At 43.5% G+C, this 21,906-nt stretch overlaps 2 protein-coding genes and 1 long non-coding RNA gene across 11 annotated transcripts in view; 2 read left to right on the forward strand and 1 right to left on the reverse strand.

Moving 5' to 3' along the window:
• The window catches only part of LOC117151106 (headcase protein), a 171,345-nt gene that overhangs the window by 59,802 nt on the left and 89,637 nt on the right, over nucleotides 1-21,906 (forward strand). The window lies entirely within an intron of this gene.
• On the forward strand, nucleotides 3,429-21,660 carry LOC100746596 (facilitated trehalose transporter Tret1-2 homolog). Of its 5 annotated transcripts, XM_003484723.4 has the most exons (8): nucleotides 3,429-3,587; nucleotides 12,910-12,975; nucleotides 17,982-18,219; nucleotides 18,712-19,068; nucleotides 19,467-19,723; nucleotides 20,215-20,466; nucleotides 20,742-20,913; nucleotides 21,148-21,660. In XM_003484723.4, the coding sequence occupies exons 3-8, from the start codon at nucleotides 18,144-18,146 to the stop codon at nucleotides 21,426-21,428; spliced, it is 1,395 nt and encodes a 464-aa protein (XP_003484771.1). In that variant the 5' UTR covers nucleotides 3,429-3,587; nucleotides 12,910-12,975; nucleotides 17,982-18,143; the 3' UTR covers nucleotides 21,429-21,660. The 5 variants fall into 5 exon arrangements, with proteins under 5 accessions (XP_003484771.1, XP_003484772.1, XP_033176171.1 ...); XM_003484724.4 differs by lacking the exon at nucleotides 12,910-12,975 and having other exon boundaries at nucleotides 21,148-21,428; XM_012383875.3 differs by lacking the exons at nucleotides 3,429-3,587; nucleotides 12,910-12,975 and adding an exon at nucleotides 7,336-7,545 and having other exon boundaries at nucleotides 21,148-21,428.
• LOC105680558 lies at nucleotides 5,242-13,716 on the reverse strand. Its single transcript, XR_001102174.3, has 3 exons — nucleotides 13,585-13,716; nucleotides 12,871-12,876; nucleotides 5,242-5,253 (listed from the first exon to the last, which is right to left on the reverse strand). It is a non-coding gene; the product is annotated as an uncharacterized LOC105680558 (long non-coding RNA).

The following is a 21,906-nucleotide window of genomic DNA, read 5'->3' on the forward strand; positions in this document are numbered from 1 at the left end:
GTGCTCGGAATAACAGAGTAGTCGCTGCGTATCGTGGACGAGAAACTAGTTGGGACGCGTTTAACGCTACTTCGATCAGGATTTTTCTACGTACAGGAACATACGTTCCTTTTAGCGATGATTTTTAGAGATCTTTAACCTTTAAATGTTTTTGAATATGTAACCGACGATACAATGTTGAATGCGAGGTGTAAATGCTTCGTTTCAAATACGTGTACGATTCGTGGTTTTTCATTGATCTAATTTTCTTCGATCGCTATCGGTACTTTATCTTAGAAAAGTAGTCGAGAACGTATTAACGTGTACAATTATGTTCCAAGAGTCAATACGCGAAGAAAGATACACGATAGATTTACAAACGAAAGTCTCACGATAAATCAATCATATTTCTCTTCCGTGCATTTTTGAAAAAAAATATTTACCAATAGTTAGCAGATTACATAAACTTTTGTTGATTCTTCGATTACGCGTACAGCGAAATACGCTGGATTCACGAAGGATGTTATTCGCGCGATAATTAGAAAAGGCCTGTGTTTCCACGGCGACACACGTCGATAAGTAATCACCACCTGTCGCGACAATAACTCGCCGGTCCGAAAGGAACCAGCGTCGTTTCTTAATGAGACAGCGACGCGTCACGTGTTCTCTCGGATAGACCGCCCCGGGGCCACGTAATGAACAGGTATCGCTCGGCCAAGCTTACGCTTTTCTCTAGCGCGTATGGCGGAACCGCAGACAAGAGGGAACGGTGTCGGTAGTGCAGTAAACTCGTGCCTGTGGATAAATATACGGTATTATATAAGTTGTTTGCTGTGAGCCAGAGAACGAGAGGAGAGAGAGAGAGAGAGAGAGAAAGAGAGAATACGCGCGGAATCGAGGAACACAGCGTGTGCGGATCTGTAACCGGCTTCGCGCGCGAGCGTGTTGCGTAACAATCAGCAGTCTGACGCGATCCGATGACTTCTCCGCGATTCCTCTACCTACGTGTCGGCCACGGGGAAATTCGTCAAGAAACTTCCACGATCTTGTAACGTTACATCGTGCAGCTGGACACGTTTCGGAAAATCGCATTGGCATTCTTACCTCGGTCGTTTTTTCCGTCATGGAACCTGCCGTGTATACGCGACGGAGTTACGTAACGGAGAAGACGGTGTCGATCGTGGTTGCACTTCGAATAGCGTAGAAGTTCGGGCGCTCCTGAGTAATGAGATTCGAGCAGAATTCGTACGCGATGATCCAACAGCAATGGAATTAGAATAGTCAAAATTATAGTAGAATCAGAACGCGACGACCAAACACATCGAAGTTTCGTACGTCGAAATGGCGTCTTTGTTATATCGTTTTATGACAATTTCACGTGATCTCGAGCTATTGTCGGACGTTCTGTAATCCATTGAATGTTTGAGATTGCAGTAGAATTAGAACACAATGATCACACGCCAAAGACGATCAAAGGCTTTCTTCCATTCGTCAAAACGGTGTCTTTGTTGCGCCGTCTTACGATAACTCGAAGTGGTGCCGAGTTGCTGTTCGAGATTGCGATATAATTAGAGTAATCGGAACTAGAAGTATCGAAAATTGTTTCATTCGTAGATACATAGTATCATCTCTGTTCCGTTGTCTTGCGACAAATCCGAACAATCTCCAGTTACTGTCGGAAACTCTGTAAATGTATCCAACAACCGAGATTTCAATAGAGATAGACCGATCGAGACTGCAACGTGATCAGGCACCAAAGAGATCAAAGGTTGCCTTCCGTCTTCACGACGTCATTGTCACGACACCCTGCGACAGCTCGAAACGTTCCCAAGCTGCTGTCACGGCTTCTACAGATTCAGCCAACAATAGAGGATTTGGTTTTCAATCGATCCCTTGCCATGTCCGTATTCCGATCAAAAACTGTCAGCGGATGCAGGTTTCGCGTTTTTCTTTTTATCTTTTTTTTTTTTGAAGGGTTCGCCAATGGATGCCCTTGCTAATCGTTATTTCGTGCCAATTTGTCCTATTGATCCAGGGGACCGGGAAGAGAAATAGCAGGCCGATGGCCCTGCTATTTCGTCGCATTGTCGTCGGACAAAGGAAAAGGCGGACGAGATCGTGCAGGCTCTTGCCGCGTTTCGCTGCCGTTTCCGTGGCCAGATTTCAGCTCGCATCGAATAACGACCTTGATCGGCTTCGACAGCTGCTAATGCGGCGCGATGAATTCGATTGGGTTAGAAGAATGGGGGTGAGTTGTACGCGCCACCATTTCGGAAGGCGTCGGTCGGCTCAAACTACCGCTTGATTGCGTGCCAATGTGCTGCGACTTTTCGGATGGATCGAAGGGTGCCGACGGATCGAAATTCTGTCGATCTCTACAAGGGAGGATAAAACGAACGAGGCAAAAGAGAAACCGGGAGCGGAGAAGGGGGCAATAGAATCGCGGAAAACGCCTTTTTCCCTTTTCCCCTTCGCAGAATCGACAGGTTCAAAGGGAGGGCTCCGGATTTTTCTCGTTTGAAGACCGTGCGACGTGAGCTTTCAGCCAATTTCCCACCCGTGCAGGTCACGTCTTATTGCGCGACCGAATACATAGATTTCCACACGGACAGAGAGCCACTTTTTGACCACGCTGATTTACCCCGTCCCTATATATATATATATATATATATATATATATATTATATATATATGTATATAAAATATATATGGTGTCGCAGTCAGTTGGTTCGAGGCATCTCATAAATATGATAGGAACGAGAGCTTTTCGAGGATACGCGACCGGACAACGCTTCCGTATACCTGTTCCTTCTTCTGCGTGATTCTATTCGGAAAAGAGGGATTTTTTCGCGAATCTCTGCCCCCTCGTTGTATTCCCACCGACCCTTGAAATCTCTCTTTTTTGCCGAGCAAATTGTTTCTTTGATCGTACACTGCCTTTTCCCACCTTTCCTCCGTCAAGACATTAAACTCTACGAAGAGATTAAATTTTCTAAACTCATACGCAAACGATTGGTATAAATTTTTTCTCTGCGTGGACGATTTGTAAAAATTGCGGTATAAACAAATTTTGTTTTACATTTTCCATTCACTTTTGCGCCTAAAATCAGCCCCTTGTCTGTTATACGATGATTACAGATAAAGTTCTCGCGCAGTTCTGTCGACAAAATCAGTTTATTCGATTACGTTGTTACTCGAATATCATCGATAAAGTCACACGGCCGCAAGACCATAAAACGGCACCTGTTACAGCTACCCGTGGAAGCGAAACAATACCGACTGGATTCGCGGTTGATTCTACGTGACGTTCGACCGAAGGTGGGCCCACACACGGGTTCTTCCAGGCGTCACCTCACGTGTCGGTATTAATCAAGCGAATGCTCGGGCCAGATTGGTTAGTGGTAGGCGATAGGAGGAAAAAGTAACGGCTTACGTAAGCAGGGGACGCTGGAACATATTTAGTCGCGGTAACTCGTCCCGAACAGTCGAATCCTATCGTTGCTTGGGACTCGAAGCGTCCAGAAAAAATTGTTTCACTTCTGCTACGAGTCTGCCACTGTCGATAAAAGTACAAGAATAAGTGATTTCTTTGCGATGAGATTTTACAGGTGAGTGGTTAAGAAGTTTCTTTTCGGCTGTTATTCATCGTTTAATAAGTATTAACCGCTGGATATGAATTTATCTTTGTTGGTTCACGAGGTTTGTCCATTGGCGAGCAAAAATTTCGAATCATTCTTCTATTTGTAATTAAATCGGATCATCTGTTAATTCTATCGTGAATTCGAAATTGAAGTTTCTCATTTTTTAGTTCGTCGAAACTTTTGCCAAAGAATTTTCCAAGATAGCGGAATTCTAAGTCGATTTTCATTAAACGATACGATCTTTCGCCAAAGAATTTTCTAAGCTAGTAGAACGTTAAACTGATATTGTTTTTGAAATTCGCGGTTTCTACGGAACGTGTGTACAAACTCGAGATCTCGAAATTCTAATATAATCGTTGATATATAGCGTATAGCGACACGTCATTTTTGTGCAAGATCGTGACAGCCACGAGAATACGTTCGTTCGATGAGTCTTTTCTATTTTATATCAAAATATTATACATTGACCATTCGTTGGATCTTTTCAGCGTTCGCTGTTTATTTTAACAGGAAAGAATTAAAAACGTCGGGGATATTCCCAGCGCGGGATTACCGTTTCCGTATGAGCAATCCGTTTCTCTAAGTTTATAAGGAAAAAGTATAAAAGGTACCGATGGCTTTTATCGAGAATATTCATATGATTTTTCATCTTCCGGACTTGTTTTCCTTTACAATTCGAAGCTCTCGACGTCTTGATTTTTATATTTTAGTTTTCCTGGAGAAACACGTATTCGCACAAACGTGTGTTCTTTGCAGATAACATGTATCTGCTACTCAGTTATGCCAATTTCCTCGTTTCTTCAACGTAGAGATAACATTTATTACTTCAACGTGAAGTGATACACGCATCGTGTCAAAATGTGTAAGCTGTTTCAAAGCCTGGCATGACGTAGGAGATATTTTTAATTAACAGAGGATTGAAAGAGGCTATTAAATCAAGTAGACTGTTCGAAACAATTACGTACATCATTCTTCGTGTCATTTTGAATTTCATGCTTATTACTCGTGTCTCGTATATATGCAGTCGCCTCAACAAGTATTCGCACGTCATTGTGTGATAGCATTTATATACCGGTAAACCTAATCAATTAGATTTAGGTATATTAAATTTCGTATCACCTAGTAGCAGGTGTATATTTACATATGATTAGAAAAATTTGATGTTAGGAAAATGGGATACGTATAAAATCTGATAAAAAAGCGTTTCGTTGGAAATGATAGGCATATGCAAATCGTTTTTGTAACCGTTGTATATATATTTTCAGCAATTGTCTTGAAATCAATTTATACGCCAAGCAGTTAATTTCCGCGCATCTGCCAACTAACTTCTTTTAAAAATTTCTATCGAAATACTTTCTACATTAAAAAATACAGAAAATCGAGACTAACGTTTTCCTAATTACTTTCCTATAATATCATGTCACACAAACTGATATCTAAACAGTGTTTTATTACGTTTAGAAGTAACATGCATTTCCTGTTGATAGGTCAACTGCGACGCAGAAAATATTCCTTCTTTACGATATCAAACTACCTGGCTTTCACATTGCCATCATCGATATCCAACGTTGCTTTGATCCCCGTAAAACTTCCTACTTATACGCATTCGCTAGAAAACTCACGTACCTCGTAACTTACGAGGAAGAGTAGTGGCTATCGACTTCTAATTTACAAGAGTCCTTCGTTAATACATTCCTCGTAGGAAACGTTGCCTTATCTAATCTAAAACGCTTCGATTCTGCTGTCACGGGACCAGGAGGCCGGTGCACGATTTATTACTTCGGTCGTGGGGTCGCGCAAGCCCCAAACGAAATTCTCTTCGTGTTCGTGAAATAATAATCGCCGGTCAGGTAACGTTAGATCTCGATATCTCGGGGTCCCCGGATCGAGTAATCTTCTTAACGAAGAATCGTCCCTTGCGCTGCCGGTGGAAAGGGAAAGATGCGTCTCCAACGTTGGATCCAATGAGCACGGCTATCGGATACGCTTGTCTATTCTCCGGAGAGACGAAACTCCTGACCAAAGGCGTCCGCGAGAAGAGAGAGAGAGAGAGAGAGAGAGAGAGAGAGAGAGAACACGGGGCAAAACAATCTCATTGTTGGCTTGCGCCTTTCCGGGGGGTCGGAAAAGGTACTGGATCGAGGACAAACGAGTGGCAGGTGCGTCTGTTTCTAGGATGGGGACCCTTAATACGGTATTTCATCGATCATAATGCGCCCCAAACCTTCATCACGCTTTGTATCGCTCGAATGGAATTGGTGCGGCTAATATCGATTCCTTTTGTCTCTCTTGTTGACGTTTCTTTTCCCTCTGCACCTTTCTTCCCCGCTGTTCTCCTGTATCATTGTCGGAAGTGCTTTGGACACGCGTGAATGTGTCATATCGGAGTCTGTTACTCTTTTGTCTCGTGACAAGCGTCGAAACTTGGTTTCCCGAGAAGCGGAATTTTCATCTTTCTCCTATTTCCAGCCATAGAATCTTGCTGAATTTGGTTGCGCTACGAATTTAGGCTCGCCGTGTATTGCTACCGTGTATCGAGGTGAAGAGTAATAGAATATGATGTTTTTCTCTAGTAGGTTTCACCAGATATAGGTTACTATCGCGGAGAAAGTTTTCTAAACTTCATAGAAGCGATTAAAATCGTATTTCCACCAACTAGTTCGCCATGTTACTGCAGAACGCGGAGGACGCGAAGGAACCGTTCGATTAATAGGAAAGTTTTCTCTAGAATTCGAACTAGTCCGTGAAAAAGAAGGTCGGTAAAAGAAGAAGAAGAAAAAGAAGAAGAAGAAGAGCAAAATGAACTCAATGGAAAGCGAATGCGCAGACACGATCTAGAAAAGGAACTTTCCTTGGCTCCCTTTAGTTGTCTAGAAACTGGTGAAACTTTTCTGACAATCCTTTCTCTCGTCCTCGACGCGGTCTTTGTTCTCCATTGCGATTCCAACGCGTTTCGTCCGACGTCGTCTAGACCCTGCGGGACAATGCGCGTCGCTATTTCGGTAAAACGCGACTGATTATTCCAGATACGCGCGCGACCGAATAATACGCGGAGGAACAAAGCGACGTGACACCGATGCCGCTGGAATGGCTGGCTCATTATTAACGCCCGGCGAAGTATCGTGTCCCCGGCTCTCCCTTTGACGCCTCTATCTCTCTCTCCACTATTCTCTCGTTTTGTCACGTTTCGACCAAGCAACGAGGAAAATTGTCCGCATTCCCAGACTCGTTGATAATTCCCCGCTGTGATAGTGTTACGCGTTAGTGAAGATAGATGGAAAGTTCCGTGGATGGTTGTGACCTTCGGCCACGATTTAGAAAGCGATATCGGAAGAGGAACACGTTGCCTTATCTAATTTTTAGCTCTTCGTGGGCAAGCATAGTTTTGTACTGTAATTTTTTCTCTTACTGTTTTAAACTTAGACAACATTTTAGGGATATTTTCACTTTTTAAGTGAAACGTTCAGAGACCCTTGAAAGATAAAAACTTGCTTCGGAGAAATTGACGAGATAAATTTTCCTCGAGATACAAACTTTTTGGGTTGCCTATGGCCAGATAATAACACCGACGATTACCGATGTAGAATTAACCGCTAAACATCGATCATTTTCTTAATCCTACTATGACAAATCTAAGTCATTACGTTGATATGACTGATATAATAATATACGACTATAAATTACTTTGCAACGATATTACGAAGCTTTAAGGAATATTTGAGGCACGGAAAAGTCCCAATTTTCGGTCATCGTTGTTTCTCTCGCCAGGTAAGGGCGGGAGGAGAACCATTCTCGGTTACAAAATTACGTAACCACGCTAGTACCGTGCCATTTGGAGCAGATGCGACGGAACGTAGACCATTAGACGTCGCAGAAAGGACCCTTATGCTCGTTTCACAGGGTCATTTCAGTTCTCGGAGGAAAGGTATGCAAATTGTACGGAGGAAAGGGCGCGTTCGATTTTGAACGCTGCGTTGTCCGAGACCCTCGAGCTGTTCGGTTTTTTGCCTCCCTTGCTTAAAGGTAATTCGAGTCGAGCTTCCCTGCTGGGACTTGGGAAACTAGTCTGCCGTCGCCTGCCCTCTCCCTTCTTACCTTCGCTTGCGAAATTGGAAAAGCGCGACGAGCTCGTTCCAAGAACGATCGAAGGTTCGCTAATGTACCTTACGGCGTGAAAGTGGAAAAACGATCAAAGACCAGCTCCAGTTGGGCAAATAAATTCGACACGGATACTTTTTCAATGTATTTTGTATCGGGCCATTTGAATATTATCTTTTTAGATCGATGGCAAATCTTGAAGTGTATTTTCAAAGCAAAGACTTTCAAATGGATGAGAAAGTTTGAAATAAATTTATTTACATGAAATCAACCGACTGGAATTTGTAATAAGCATTTTATCATTAAGAATAAAAGAGTCGATGATTTTACATTTGCTCGATGAATTAGAACACGTGGGAAGGAGTTATCGATAGGATTTGACGACTATGTTCCCACTGTAAAATTTGTAATTTTATAACGACACAAACATTTCTAATACAATAGGTACAACTCGTTTTTTCTCATTTATTTCTCCAACATTCCGACCGTTCTATCAACGAGAACCGAACAAGAGCAACGAGGGTTGCGGGAAAATAATCGCTGATCGAAACACGGCAACGACTCAGCCACGTTCCGTGGCAGTTGTCTTTCGGTCTTGCGCGTATTTATTTTTCGAGCGCTTCGCCTCCTTTGTCGTGGAATAATTCCGAAGGCGTAGACACGAGGCCAGGACGCCGGAAGTTCAGAGTGCGGATCTTGAAGGCGCGGAAATAGGGTGGTAATGGGAGCAAGGTGGAAGAGATGACAAACACCGTGGTTCAGAGGGAGAAAAACTTTGAAGGGAAGCGAGAAAAAGAGAGAAAGGAGGAAATGACTGGTAACGCCAGGAGCAGCTGCTTTCGAGCGTTTAGCGAATTTTGCCGCGAGGCATTAAGAGGGCCGGCCCCCCTTAGTTCTTTTTTCCAGCGACTCGCCTCTTCCTTCTTTGCTTCCTCGTTTCCTTTTCCACGCAAAAACCGAGCATACAAGGGCCACTGGCCGGATTCACACGCCGAGGATCCCCGACCATCGTCGTCTCGTCCCAATGAAAATCCCGCTTTCTCGCGAAAGAAGCTGCTAAACTTTGAAGAAAAGGTCTTTGGATCCATTTGGTTTTCGTCCCGTCGATTTTGTCTGGGATGTTTGCGAGCTACCAAGGAATCCCCTTGGAGTTTCGACCGAACGAAACCCCATCCGGAGTCGATTAATCGTCGGAAAAGAAAATCGAAAGAGCGAAGGAAAGCTGGGACGAGTCGACTAGTGGAAAAAGTTCCAGTTGGAACTGGAAAACGCGTTTCAAGCAGGTTTCACGGTTCGTGAAAAACCTACGCCGGTTCTCATGCACGCACCACACGCGAGCAATATGATAAATCTGAAAGAAGACGAGGACACTTTGGACGATGGTGCTTCGCGCGGCTAGAGGCGGACGTTTTTTTGCGCAACTCGCGGGAGAGAAGCCTCCCGGGGACATTTTCACCCTCTTCTGCGTGTCTGAGCGAAAAAGAAAGAGATTCGGATGCAGCAGAATGTAGATTTAGCCCAGGCTGCTGCTGCTTCCTCAGCGTTTCTCTCGCAATCGTTAAGAGAGGAAATCCAGCTTTCACCGCCTTTGCTTCGGAAATTATCTTGGCTCGCGAGTCGAACAAAAAATCTCTCCAAGAGTTTCGATTTTGAACTGTTCGATTCGTACAATTTCGCCGCAAACGTTTCAGGACATATTCAGTATGTAGAGTCGCGATCCTGTAGAATGGCAATGAAATTTCAAAATACACATATCTCGCATAACGCGCACGATACGTTCATAAAAGCAGTCTGAATCTACCAGTATCGACGAATACTTTCGTGACCCACTGTATATCCCAAACCCATATTTTTTTCAAAATATACAATTCAAATACCCCAAGCTACGAAACGATCTAATACTATAAAAGAAGAATCGGTGTCTGGCGACATATTCCTATATATCGAATATTAAATTGTTATTTAGATCGCTTGTACTTTTGCGGTACCTAAAAGGCAAGGAAGGGTGTACACCGTTGGCGCGAATTGTGGTTAACGGGCTGGAAAGGTAAAAGAGCAGCACGCGCGAAAAAGAAAGAAGTTTCCCGCGGAGTCGGCTCTACCACCGTCACAAAAGAGCTCGCAATATTTCTGTTATGGTACATTAAATTCGTACGAGTTTTCTAACGCGACCGCGTCGTCAATAACGGTGAATCGCCGAGAAATAACGGCGGGGAGAAGAGAACAGGAGCGCGCAAGATGGGAAAACACATTTTCTTTCCCTCCTTCTCCTCTCCCTCTCCCTCTCTCTCTTTCTCTCTCTCTCTCTTTGGTTATTTTTCTTAGTCGTTTTGTGGAATTCAACCCGCAGCCCTGCAACGAACAATCGATCGATTTGTTTCGGCCAGCTGCGCGTAAACCGCCAAAGGAAACGCGAAATCAAATTGCGTGGCACAAACGGACACCCAAACTTTGAAAAATAAGTTGCAAATAGAAAACAATTCTTGCCTGATTGTTGATGAATTCGATTAAAGCTCTTTGTCTCATCTTCCTGTTGCAAACAATCATCTACGCATTTATATGGAAATAAAACGTGCAAGCGTGCAACGACGGTTTAATAACTCTCTAATGTGCACCAGCAGTCAGAAATGTTAGGACGCTCACAGAAACGAACAGAATATCGTTAAAATTTCTAAAATTATCGACTAATTCGAAACTTGAAATTTTCACGACCATTAGCTGACACACTTGCGATTCTTCAGGCGAGTAATGGAATACAAAACCGCATTATTTTGAGTTGCGACACTCTATACATCTGCAGCAGTGGTTCCCAAACTCTTTATAGTCACAGCGCACGTTAGAAAATGTACAAGTGTTTACGCACACTTTGTATTCAAATTCTAAAATTTACAACAGCAGATGCAGCTACGCGATTACAAAAAGAAAGAAAGGAAAAAGAAAAGAAGAAAGATCTTGTTGAATTCTGGTTTTGAACTTGGGAATCACTGATCTATCGCGTCAGCGTCATATCGCCTCGAGGTAAATCAAACAAAGTTGATTCCTTTATAACTCTCCAAACGTTATTTTCTGTTTATTCCAATTGCTGATACGTAGATAAGTTTACTACGCGATAAGTTTATTCCAACTATATGTTTCAAACCGGAACGAGTATTTAACGAAACTCGTGGTTTGGTAGCTATCGATTCTTAAAACATCGTTGCGTTATACTTTACGTATATCGTGTTAAAGTTGTTCAATGAATCACCGAGGCAGTGCCAGTGCGAGTTTGAAAAGCGAGTTGCTCGAACGATATGCCGATTAGGACAGGACAACAATGAAGCACCGACCAGTTTTCCTATCTTATCGAGTAATAACACGTTTCGAAGCCTGATACGCAAAACCTGGTTTTCCATCGTAGAACTAGTTTAGAAACAATACTTGTATCTTATCGGCTCGTAAAGCGTCGGAATGCGGCAGCTATTTTTGCATTTGCTTTTCGAGCCTTCGATTTGCCGGTATTGGTTCGTACTTGTAATTGGATGTGATGCAATGCACCTCGACCGACAAGTTTTCGATCTTTGAAACAAACACGTCAAAAGAGAAACAATTCTAAATTCTAAAGAATCCGAGTGCAGAATGTGTTCTAGTTTTTGTTCGAAAGATCTAGGCTTATGAACGTTTTACTAAAAAATCACGACAAACTTATCGAACGATCGAGGTTCGGTTTTTCCTTCGACAAAAGGGAGAAGCAGATCGACACGATATTTCTGAGGAGGCACTCGATAGCACAAATACCACCACTCGACACTAAATAATGTCGGACGACGACAGCGCAGTGGTTAGCGCCTTAGGTTACGAACGTTTCGGGACCCGGGTTCGAATCTCGGCACCCGTGGTCCGATTTTTCTTCCACGATTCTTAAATGAGAAGAAAATACAGCAGTATCCTAGCAGCGACATCTACAGCCAGCAGCTACAATTATCACGGACAACACTTTTACACCTCATTTCGAAGATGAATTGGTTTGTATTCTCGAGAAATAAGCAACGCGATATTTAAATCAACCCCTTTTTATACAAAGCAACAGGTACGCAGATAGTACCGTGTGCGAATATTAATGCAAGTAACTGTATCTCGTACGATTGTCTGTCAACTGGGCAAGAAGAAAATATTAGTACCGTTGCTAAGTTTCAACGCTGAAACGAGGAAAGGCCAAACTTGAAAATGAGAATACTCGAGTTATTTCGATCCCGGTGCTTCGAGCTTACATTGTAGGTCAGTCTGAGCGGGACAAAAAATTAACGGCCGGCATTCGCCAAGATTTATGGGTGGGTGGACGGTATGGTGGCTCGTTTGCAAAAGTAGCTCGTGGTGACACGTTCCAACGAGGCTGCCGCGTTCCGTTTGACAAATGGATCAAAATTACCAATTATCCCCTAGCGTTTTCGTCGACGTCGGCTTCGATAAAGCCAACACGAGGTTCTCTGAAATCGAGCGTGAAGCGCGATCGCGATAATTTACGAACGGTCGCGCGAGCGGTTTTTGTCGCGCAATCGTGTGTGTTCTCTCCGATCCCCGATTCTCTAGGATCGAGTCGCGATATATCGTTCACGCGCCATCGACATCGTGACGGTTCTAATCGACATCAAAAGAGTTGCGGTATAAGAATTAGTAAATATCTCGATTTAAACGATTTTAATAAAGAAAAATCATCGCAGACGAGGAAAATTTTTTTCGTTACCGGTAATCATCGCGACCATTATTTTTTAATCGTTTAATTTTTCAAAGAATTCCTTTCGAATTTTAGAACCATCATTATCTTTCGTATAATCGGAAATAAACTTTTTTTCGTAAAAATTTTAGAAAGAATGTTAATTTTGGTGTCCGATTCGATCATGCACGTATTCCACGACACACACGGCTATTCAGACTCGCACGACTATTTGAACACGCACACACACGCGTGGGTGTTCCATAACGGTGTAGCAGACCGTGAAAAGTAAATCAACGCGAGCACGTTCTCTGTACGAGGCTATTGTGTTGTTATTATTTCCATTAGTTATACATCGAACCGACGTTCTAGCTCTTATAAGTTTTCTCGCAGTCGGCGCGTGATGTATTCGACGCGTTATTCAACTCTTACGCATTTACCCCGATGGAATTTGGCATTTACACGTATCTAATGGTTCGCTTTTACCTTTTTCTGTTCCAGGTAAATCCACTGGCCGATCCCCTATGTATTCTTAGTTCGCAGCGAAATACACTCTCGCTCGACGTGGTACGTAATCCGCTAAGCGAGAAACCAATGTCCCGAAGTTCGATTCGTAGCGACGGGAAAGGAATTTCCTGTGGTCCGGTGACTTTTATCGGGAACACCATTCCCGTCCGCCTTAACACCCTGTGGGGAAGGAGCCGTGATTTATACGAGCTTGATCGGCCGTCCTAAGCCTCTCTCGTTAGAATCGATTGCGCGAGGGTGGGCGACTCTCTTTCTCTCATCCCCTGGCCATGTCCCCTCGGAATTAGGTCGTCTCGACGTTTCGATCTGATTTCTCGAAACAATTGGTCCGTCGCGTTGTAAGTTGTCGCAAACTTGTTCCAACGAATTTGTCGCTTCCCCGTGAGTTAGTTGCAAGTTTCCTGCAAGTTCTGCGACAAAACAGGCGTTCGGTGAAGTACCGTTCCGTGGTTGAGAAAGGTGGCTAGTGGCATAGATACAGGTTTAGATTGTTTTCTGACTTTTATGTCTCTTTTGAACGTAGAGAAACTCTTTCTCTATGAAATGTCGTCACGCGCGTTTTATTTTGCAAATTTTATACAGCTTCGCGCGTTACGTATATTTTCGACAGTTTCGAACTGTGAAATTTTGCAGGAAATTCAACTGGACATATATTCGTAATAGGATCGTCCTTCTTTGACACGATCTTAGACGCGAAACACAGCATTTTCTTCAATAGCCAAGATGATCGTATCTACGAATTTTCACGATCTATATCGAGATCCGAGGAGAAACGAACAGAGTACACGTAGGTGCTAGAAACGATGCAAACGAGCCTTCCGATAGCGTAACAAAATAACGAAGAATATAGATTAGACCATTTAGATTTTCTTATATCATTGACATATCATGTACAAAAAATACGTACTTTCCATTTTTTGTAGAGGTGATCTATAGCTTGGATTGCAAAAGTTACTTACAAATTAATATTCTATTTACAATCTCTCATTAAAATGATACGATATTAATTCCCCGTCACTTGTCGCTCGATAATTATTGCTTCTATACATCTCTCGCTTTTGCCAGCCACCTTCTCGACCATTCGCGATGAACAATTGCCCCTTCGTTTCGCGATTCCCAGCTCTGGAAAATTTTCGAGATCGCATCCTGATATCACGTCCGATGTTCGAGAGGGTATCGACGAGGTCTGCCCCGACGATTGGTACAAAGATCACACACCGTGATCATTAAACGTTCCATCGCGCAGAGATTGGCTCGTTAGTGGCGCGTTCAGCTCCGGAATCCGCCACGGGAATAATAATACGTACGAAGGGGGTTAGATTGTTTGGTTGGACTAGAGGGAAGAGAGAGGCGACGTGTATCGTCTTCTTAACGACGTCTCCTCCGGACGCACGGTCTCGAATCGACAATTTATTATCCGTCCCGCGAGGATCAATACCAGCACCGGCATAGAGGCGCATTCCCACGTTGAAATTGAAATCTATTCGTTGCCGCGTGCATTCTCCTCTCTCGTTTCACCGTGTGTTCCCGTGCACGCATCGTTGTGAGTCTTGATTGCCAGTCGGTTGTAAAGAACGTTCGATGCATACGCCGGCATGCAGCGATTGCAAGAGACAGCGGCAACGACCGACTTCAAGGTAGCAAAGCCAGTCGACGGCTTATGTAAGCCGTTTGGAGGTCTGCTTGCGTTCTACGCGCTCGCGGACGACGCGGGAGAGGATCGAGTTTAGACGACTACCGACTATTGTAGCGTTTTTCGTATATCGATGGCCAACGTTGGATATCGAACGAGGCAAGTTTCCAAGAGACGTGGAAAACGAGGAGATTTTTACCGTTGAATGCTGCACTCGAGTCGTCGCGATCTCTGACACTGTTGCGATAATTAACCGCGTATCTTCTTCTCCGGTCTCTGAAGATTAAACGACCAAGTTCGTACATCTTTGGACCCTAAGTACAACCAACTCGTATCTTTGATTAACGGCCAACAGACAGTCGTTGAGTCGGAATCGATGAACTCCGAGGGTTCGGTGTAAATTAAGCGACGACAAAGCGTTTCACTGCTGGCAAATGACGCGAGTGTTGCACGATTAAGCGTCGCTACGATAAATAACCGTTGGATAGATGGAATATTCATCTGGTAAGGGGGAAGCCGTCGAGCCATGACGAGCAATCGTAGTTCATTCCTATTCTTGAATGAGCCTCGATGAATGGAACTCGATATAACATTCTATTAACTCGCGAGAGATAGAACGGTAGATATAATACTCGGATTTTGATCAATTATCCAGCTCCATTACCTCGATGCCCGTAACCAACTTTAATCCCACGATCGATAGCCAATGTGTTAGCGAATTTTTCACGGAAATCACAATGTTTCGATAACTAGTCTAGCCGTTGGAAAACAAGTCCGCTAATGTCCATCGACACCCAAACCGGACTCTCTCGTTTTGCGTTGCAGCAACTTCCGTGACGAATTGAATTCGAAAGCTAAGGTGGCAGCAATGCACAGCCCACCTACACTACTATCGTCCATAAGTATCGGAACACCTAATGCGATTCGATTGAAAGCTCGATAATTTGTTTTTTAATTTTATTGCCAAATATCCAACTATTCTCGCATATTCTTAAGATTTCGACTTCTTTTAACATCTTGCCGATATCTGGAATATTTTATTCCTGAAAAGTGTGAAATAATAAAAAGTAGCAAACATGTATATATCGCGTATTAAAGTCAAATACTTAAATGTTTTCTACATGGATTTTAATAATATCCATTGGAATGTAATTTCCCAAGATACGTTTGATCGGACAAATTTTCCGAATTATTATCGGCAGTCGAACTTGTGGCTCGATCGATCTTCCGTTCGACCCCTCGAATTCTCCGTCATCGACGTGTCTTTCATTTACCTGCTCCACTCGCGGTTAGTCTTCCCGCGAACTTTCGATCGAGAATGCCGTCGAACTTTTGTACCTCGACCCTGCCGCCAGACATTTGAATGCAAATACGCTTTTTACTTATATTTATATGTAAATGCGGGGTGCTCCCGGCGGACCTGGAGAGCCGAGACACGACGCGAATGGAAACGGTGTACTTGAAAGGCGAGAAAAAGGCAATGAGTTCGTGATACGTTGCAATTACGTCTTGTGCGCCTTTGCAATTATCTTTGGCGAATTTACGCAGTAGGACCTCGATTATTCGAATTAATTGGTTACAGAAGGACTAAACGCTCGAATTTTTTAAACAATCGAACGACTAAACTCGTCAACGCGGTTTATATGAAAAGCGGTACAATTTGTCGCGAACGATTATTTTTCTCTTGCTCTTCTAATTTGTTTTTCAAACCCTTCGCAACTGACAAATTACACATTTTCACATCATCCGTTGCTTGCTTCTATTGCTACTAAATTTCTCCTTAATTCGTTCAGTAATTTCTTCATTGCACACGTGTATAACGATGGACTTCTAACGAGATCGCTAACCTAATCGAATATACAGAGAGTATGACATAGCTGAGTATATTTCGCGTATTTGGTTCCTGTTACAGTTCGATATTATTCGGATAGTCGGACGTTCGATCAAGAGGTATATTCTGAAAATCGAAGAAACGCTAGATGGGGCGGTTAAACTTAGGAGGACAGTGTCTGTTCGCGGCACTGTGGAAACTTTCGTTCGAGCGCTTCGATTTGCAAAAGAGTTCTTTTCAGCCTTTGGACCGACGTTTGCTTGAAGTAAAGTCATCTTCGACGTCTCAAATTTTAGCAAACGGATAACGAGGCGGTTGATTCGTGCGTTATTTTTCTTATCGTGGCCCGAAGGGCGGCGGATTTCGCTGGAAGAACAGTGCATCCTCTCTTACGATCGTACAACGACACGGCGTTTCTCAGAGCTCGATCACCAGTCGAGTACGTATCGTTATCGGTTATCTAGAATTCCCTCCGCGGACGTTCCTCGTCGGAAACAGCCTCGTGGTGTATATGTAGATAGAAGCTAGAACAGCCGCGTTCTTTATCTTTCCTCCGATTTCCTTCCTCCCGTCAATGCACTGTTGTAGAGGAAAGCTTCGTTCATAGGTCGTTCACCCTGCAAATCAGCGAGAACTCATCGAGGCGATTTCAGCTTGCGATCTTACTCGGTGTCGGACGCGAAGTTTTGTAGGTATAGAAAATTATGAAAGTCAAAATACGTGGTTTGGTTGGCAAGTAAACCGAGAATTTGTATACAAAACTTCAAGATGCATAAATGCACAGAACGCATAGGTATAATATTCGAAAGTATCTAGAATCTTCAAAGCTTCTTAAGAAAGGAGGTTCCTTCGATTCCTAGAAATCCAAACAAAGATATTTCCAAGACTCGCTTTACTATTTTTGGACCAAACTAACTGTAACAAAAAGAAAAAGGAAGAAAAGAATGGACCAAAAGGTCATCGATTCTCGTGAAAAAAATATATATATTGCCAAATATATCGTTATTATATACATGTATATATAGATTTTATATTAAAAATACTTTATACTATAAAGTTATGAATGGATTCGTAAGAATTCGAGTCAACCCGGAGTCACAGTGGCACCGAAGAAGATATTTAAAATGTAGATGCACTCATTTAAATACCCGGTCCGTATTCGCGATTTAATCGTTCCCGTTTCTTCGAGCTCTTTTCCTTGCCGTTCTTCCCCTTTCTCTCCCCGCCATTATTCCGACAAGAGTTCTTCTCTCGCCAAAACCGAGGAGAACGAGCCGATCTGTAATCTGAAAGTTGTCAGCCGCACATCGCGCGCTGTCCTAATGGAATTTGAATGTCGTTAGCCGAAGTAACCGGGCGTGAGGAAGGGACCTTATCCCTATTACCACCGCGTCGTCCCCGCAGTCGACGGGGAATACGGCCGCCGCAGGTATCGTCCTTGAGAACCATAGTCTGGTCGACGAGTTTATTGGAACAGGGAAACGTGTCGGGTCCGAGGATCGTTTTCTTTCCTCCTTTCGAACGTTTCATCTCGTCGTTTTCCTACGTTCTCCCCATTTTCCACGTGCTCTTTTGTTCAAGACGTATAGCCACATAAAAAAGGATGATCATCGTACTCGAGCATCGATGAGAGAACACACAGACTGTACCTATACGTGACGGCGAGAAACATTCAATTTTCATAGAGGGAAAACGAGCGAATATAATCGCAAATCGAGATCGGGTAACAGTATCTAGCGAAAAATGGCGGATAGAGGCAAGGAGGACTACAAAAATCTCTTCCGGAGAAGACTTCCACAGTACATCGCTGCTTGCGCAGGTTCTTTTCTTACTTCTCGAAATTTCTTCCTATAGACGGTTTTTCAATATTATTTCGTTCGATGTAAACGATTTAACCTATTCGCCTGATAATTGCAATCTTTTTGACACGTTCACAGTTCCTTAACCCCTATGGTGTGATTGGTCTATAATCGCGTAGATTAGACGTATGCGGGTATCCGAGATTACGGACTCGGACTAGCTTGAAAAGACTCAGGCTCGTTCGTATCCTTGAAAATTCGTTAGTCCGTGAAATTTGTCTTGTTTTAAGCGTCGTAAAAAATTTAGCAGTCGCCGATAACCATTGTAGCGATCAACGTGTTAGTACACGTAATTATACGAGATTTTAATTCGCGATATATCGGTTCTTTGGACGTACGATGTCGTAATATGTATGTTCTTGCCTTGGACTGTGAACGTGTTTTAATGATTCACTGGTGTGAAATCGGTAAGAGAAACGATCGACTGTAGATACATGGCGTAAATTTTGTAGCATGCATGGGCGGATTCTCTTTGGGCTGCGGAATTGGTTGGAGCGCGCCGTGCGTCGAAGTGCTGAAAGAGAAGCACGAGTACGATACATTCTCGACGAACGTGATCGCGTCGGTTTTTCCGCTGGGTGCAGCACTTGGGATGCCAGTGGTGCCTTTCCTGGTCGACAAGATCGGTCGAAAGTGGACGATGATGTCGCTGGTACCCGCGTTTCTTCTCGGTTGGATGTTCATCACAATTGGGGTGACTACGTTCGTGCTTTTAGTCATGGGCAGATTGATAACCGGCGCCTGTGGCGGAATGTTCTGCGTCGTCGCGCCGATGTACTCGGCCGAGATTTCCGAAAAAGAGATCAGAGGTACGAGAGAAAAAGGAAACTGCAGCAGAACTGCGCTTTACCGAAGGAAAAATATAGTTGTTTTCGATCGGTTTCAAAGAATATTAAGATTCTTGCGCCATAGTATTTATATCAGTGTCTACTGGGAACGAGGTACGTTAGAAAGTTTATGATAGGATCGCGAATATTTAGAGTTTCTGGCAAAAAGATGCTCCGAAGAAGAAGCAATGCCAGGCAATAATAACGGCAATCGATAACCGATGTTTAACACATCAGATCTATAATCAACGATGTAAATTATGGTAACAAAAACCTTCCTATTCGTAAGCTTTCAAACGTTGTACCATCCTCTTCAGTAGCCATTACTCTAAATACTATAGTACGATTTAATAAAAAGCTTGACTCTATTGTATGATTAGGTACCTTGGGAGTCTTCTTCCAATTGTTACTCGTGATCGGGATTCTATATGCTTACTGCTGCGGCTACGCTAGGAACATCGTTGTGATATCGATTCTATGTGGTATCGCTCCTCTCTTATTCGCCAGCATCATGACCTTCATGCCGGAGAGTCCGCTGTTTTACATGGCGAAAGACAACGAAGAAGCCGCCAAGAAGTCGATGCGATTCTTCCGTGGATTGGAGTACGATATCGACCCCGAGATCAGCGCGTTTAAAGTCAGTGTTACACTTGCTACAAATACCGAAGTATTTGCGAGATTCTTACGTTGCTCGCAAGCAATTCGCGAATTATGTTCGCTGGCAGTGTGAATACTTGCGAGCAGCGAAATATCCAGCCAGGAAGAAATACTTTTTGCTCGAGAAACAGTACGGTAGAACTCCATTTGTTGGAACAAAATTTTAGTTGTTACAAACTTTAGTTATCGATCCGTGACAATTACGACCACGTATCTCAGACATCGAGTCAATTTATGATAAGAAAGAACAGTTAGAGGTATTTTAGATGGATTTGACTTTTCGAGGCTACCGAGGGGTTAAATGAATTTCTGTCGCTTGAATCCATTTATCTGGACCTCTGGTTTATGATCTGCTTTCCATCCGATGACAAATGGAAATAAATGGAACTCTACTGTACATCAAAGGTTTATTTTAAGGCAAGTATGAACTGAGTATCGCGTTTTGAAGCAGCGTTTGGTACTTGAAAATAGGACCAAATAGACAAAAGCAGGCGCGAGAAGGTGACGTTCTCTGCGTTCTTGAAGAAACCAGTGTTGAAGACCATGGGAGTGGCATATGGGTTGATGTTCGCGCAACAATTCAGCGGCATCAACGCTATTATTTTCTACTGCGAGACGATCTTCAGGCAAACTGGCGTTGACATGGATCCCCTGCTCCAGATGTTGATCTTCGCAGTCGTCCAGGTGATCGCCTGCGCTATATCGGCCTCGTTGATCGATCAGGTTGTCGCTCGTATCTTTCGCAATTGCGACGAGCGGACGCTGCGTTTCGTCGTTGAAGAATTTCTGACAGGCTTTTAACCCTTTTAAAATCGAATTATTTTTGATAAAAATATCTTTCCTACCGATTATTTATACGCGACATCGAGCGTGAAAGGGTTGAGAATGTTTCTTGCAAAGTGCACAAATTTATCGACGTACCGAATGCAGCGTTCGTTCTTCGAATCTCCAACTCACAAAGGACAAAAAGCGTAGCAACGTTTGGAAAATTGTTATAGCTGGGTCGAAAGATCCTCATGATGATATCCTGCGGCGTGATGTGTCTCTGTCTGATGGCTCTAGGCATCTTCTTCGTTTTGAGGACCAACAATCCCGACCAAGCCGACCGTCTATTTTGGTTACCGCTCGTTTCTGCTTGCCTATATATCCTGGCTTTCTGCCTGGGTGCCGGTTAGTAACAAAGTAGCATCATCGCCTCGCTTTCAACGCAAATCCATCTCTACTTAATCCATTCGGAACCGTTTGGGAATTCGAGAAATCAATGAGAGAATTTGAAATCTCGATGGTACTGGATGTCGATAAAGACTCGTTTTCGTCTGTAAACTCTCGAAAGTCATTTTTCAATTTCACATGACACTCTTTTGCCGCACAATCGCGTTTTAAACTGCTTTTCCGAAAAACCAGGTCCCATACCATGGGCCTACATGGGCGAAATCTTCCCAGCGAAACTAAAGGGGACAGCTTCCTCCAGCGCGGCGTGTTTGAACTGGATGCTGGCGTTCATCGTGACCGTATCGTTTTCCTCCGTGGTCGATGCTGTTGGGAACGCAGCTGTGTTCTTTTTCTTCGCAATGATCTGCCTATTGAGCGTGGTTTTCGTGACATTCTGCATGGTCGAGACCAAGGGGAAGACGTTTGCCGACATTCAAAGGGAGTTCGGCACCTACGACGTCAACGAACGATGATAGCATTCGATCATGAGAAATACATAGATATTTCTGCGGATCTATCGCTGAGAGCACCGATAGCAGTATAAATTTGTCATCGTACGATAACGGCGAGATGAATGTGAAATGCCGGTGCGTGGATCGTAGAAACTTTGTAAGTAAATTCTGAAAAATAAATGTAGCTAGACTTGAACGAATATGCACGTATGTAGAAACATCGAATAATTAATAATTAATTCCTTAATTCTCACGCGGTATAACGCTGGATTTAAAATTATAAATTTCCTACCAAGAGAAATACTCAGAGAGCCTCATTTTCCAAGCGGACAAAATTCTTTTCCGACGAAGGAAGGAGATGCAAGCTAAACTTGAACTCTCGAGGACTATACGGTTCGTGCACGCACATATGCAGAGGCACGTACAATGCGTAGCTGCGTTGCAGCTTGCCTGCCCTTGGTGCGATTCTCGAGTCAACAATGATGCGCCTGTGGTTGGC

Source organism: Bombus impatiens, unplaced genomic scaffold (genome assembly GCF_000188095.3).
Source record: "Bombus impatiens unplaced genomic scaffold, BIMP_2.2 scf_0020, whole genome shotgun sequence".
In the NCBI taxonomy this organism is placed as follows: Eukaryota; Metazoa; Arthropoda; class Insecta; order Hymenoptera; family Apidae; genus Bombus; species Bombus impatiens.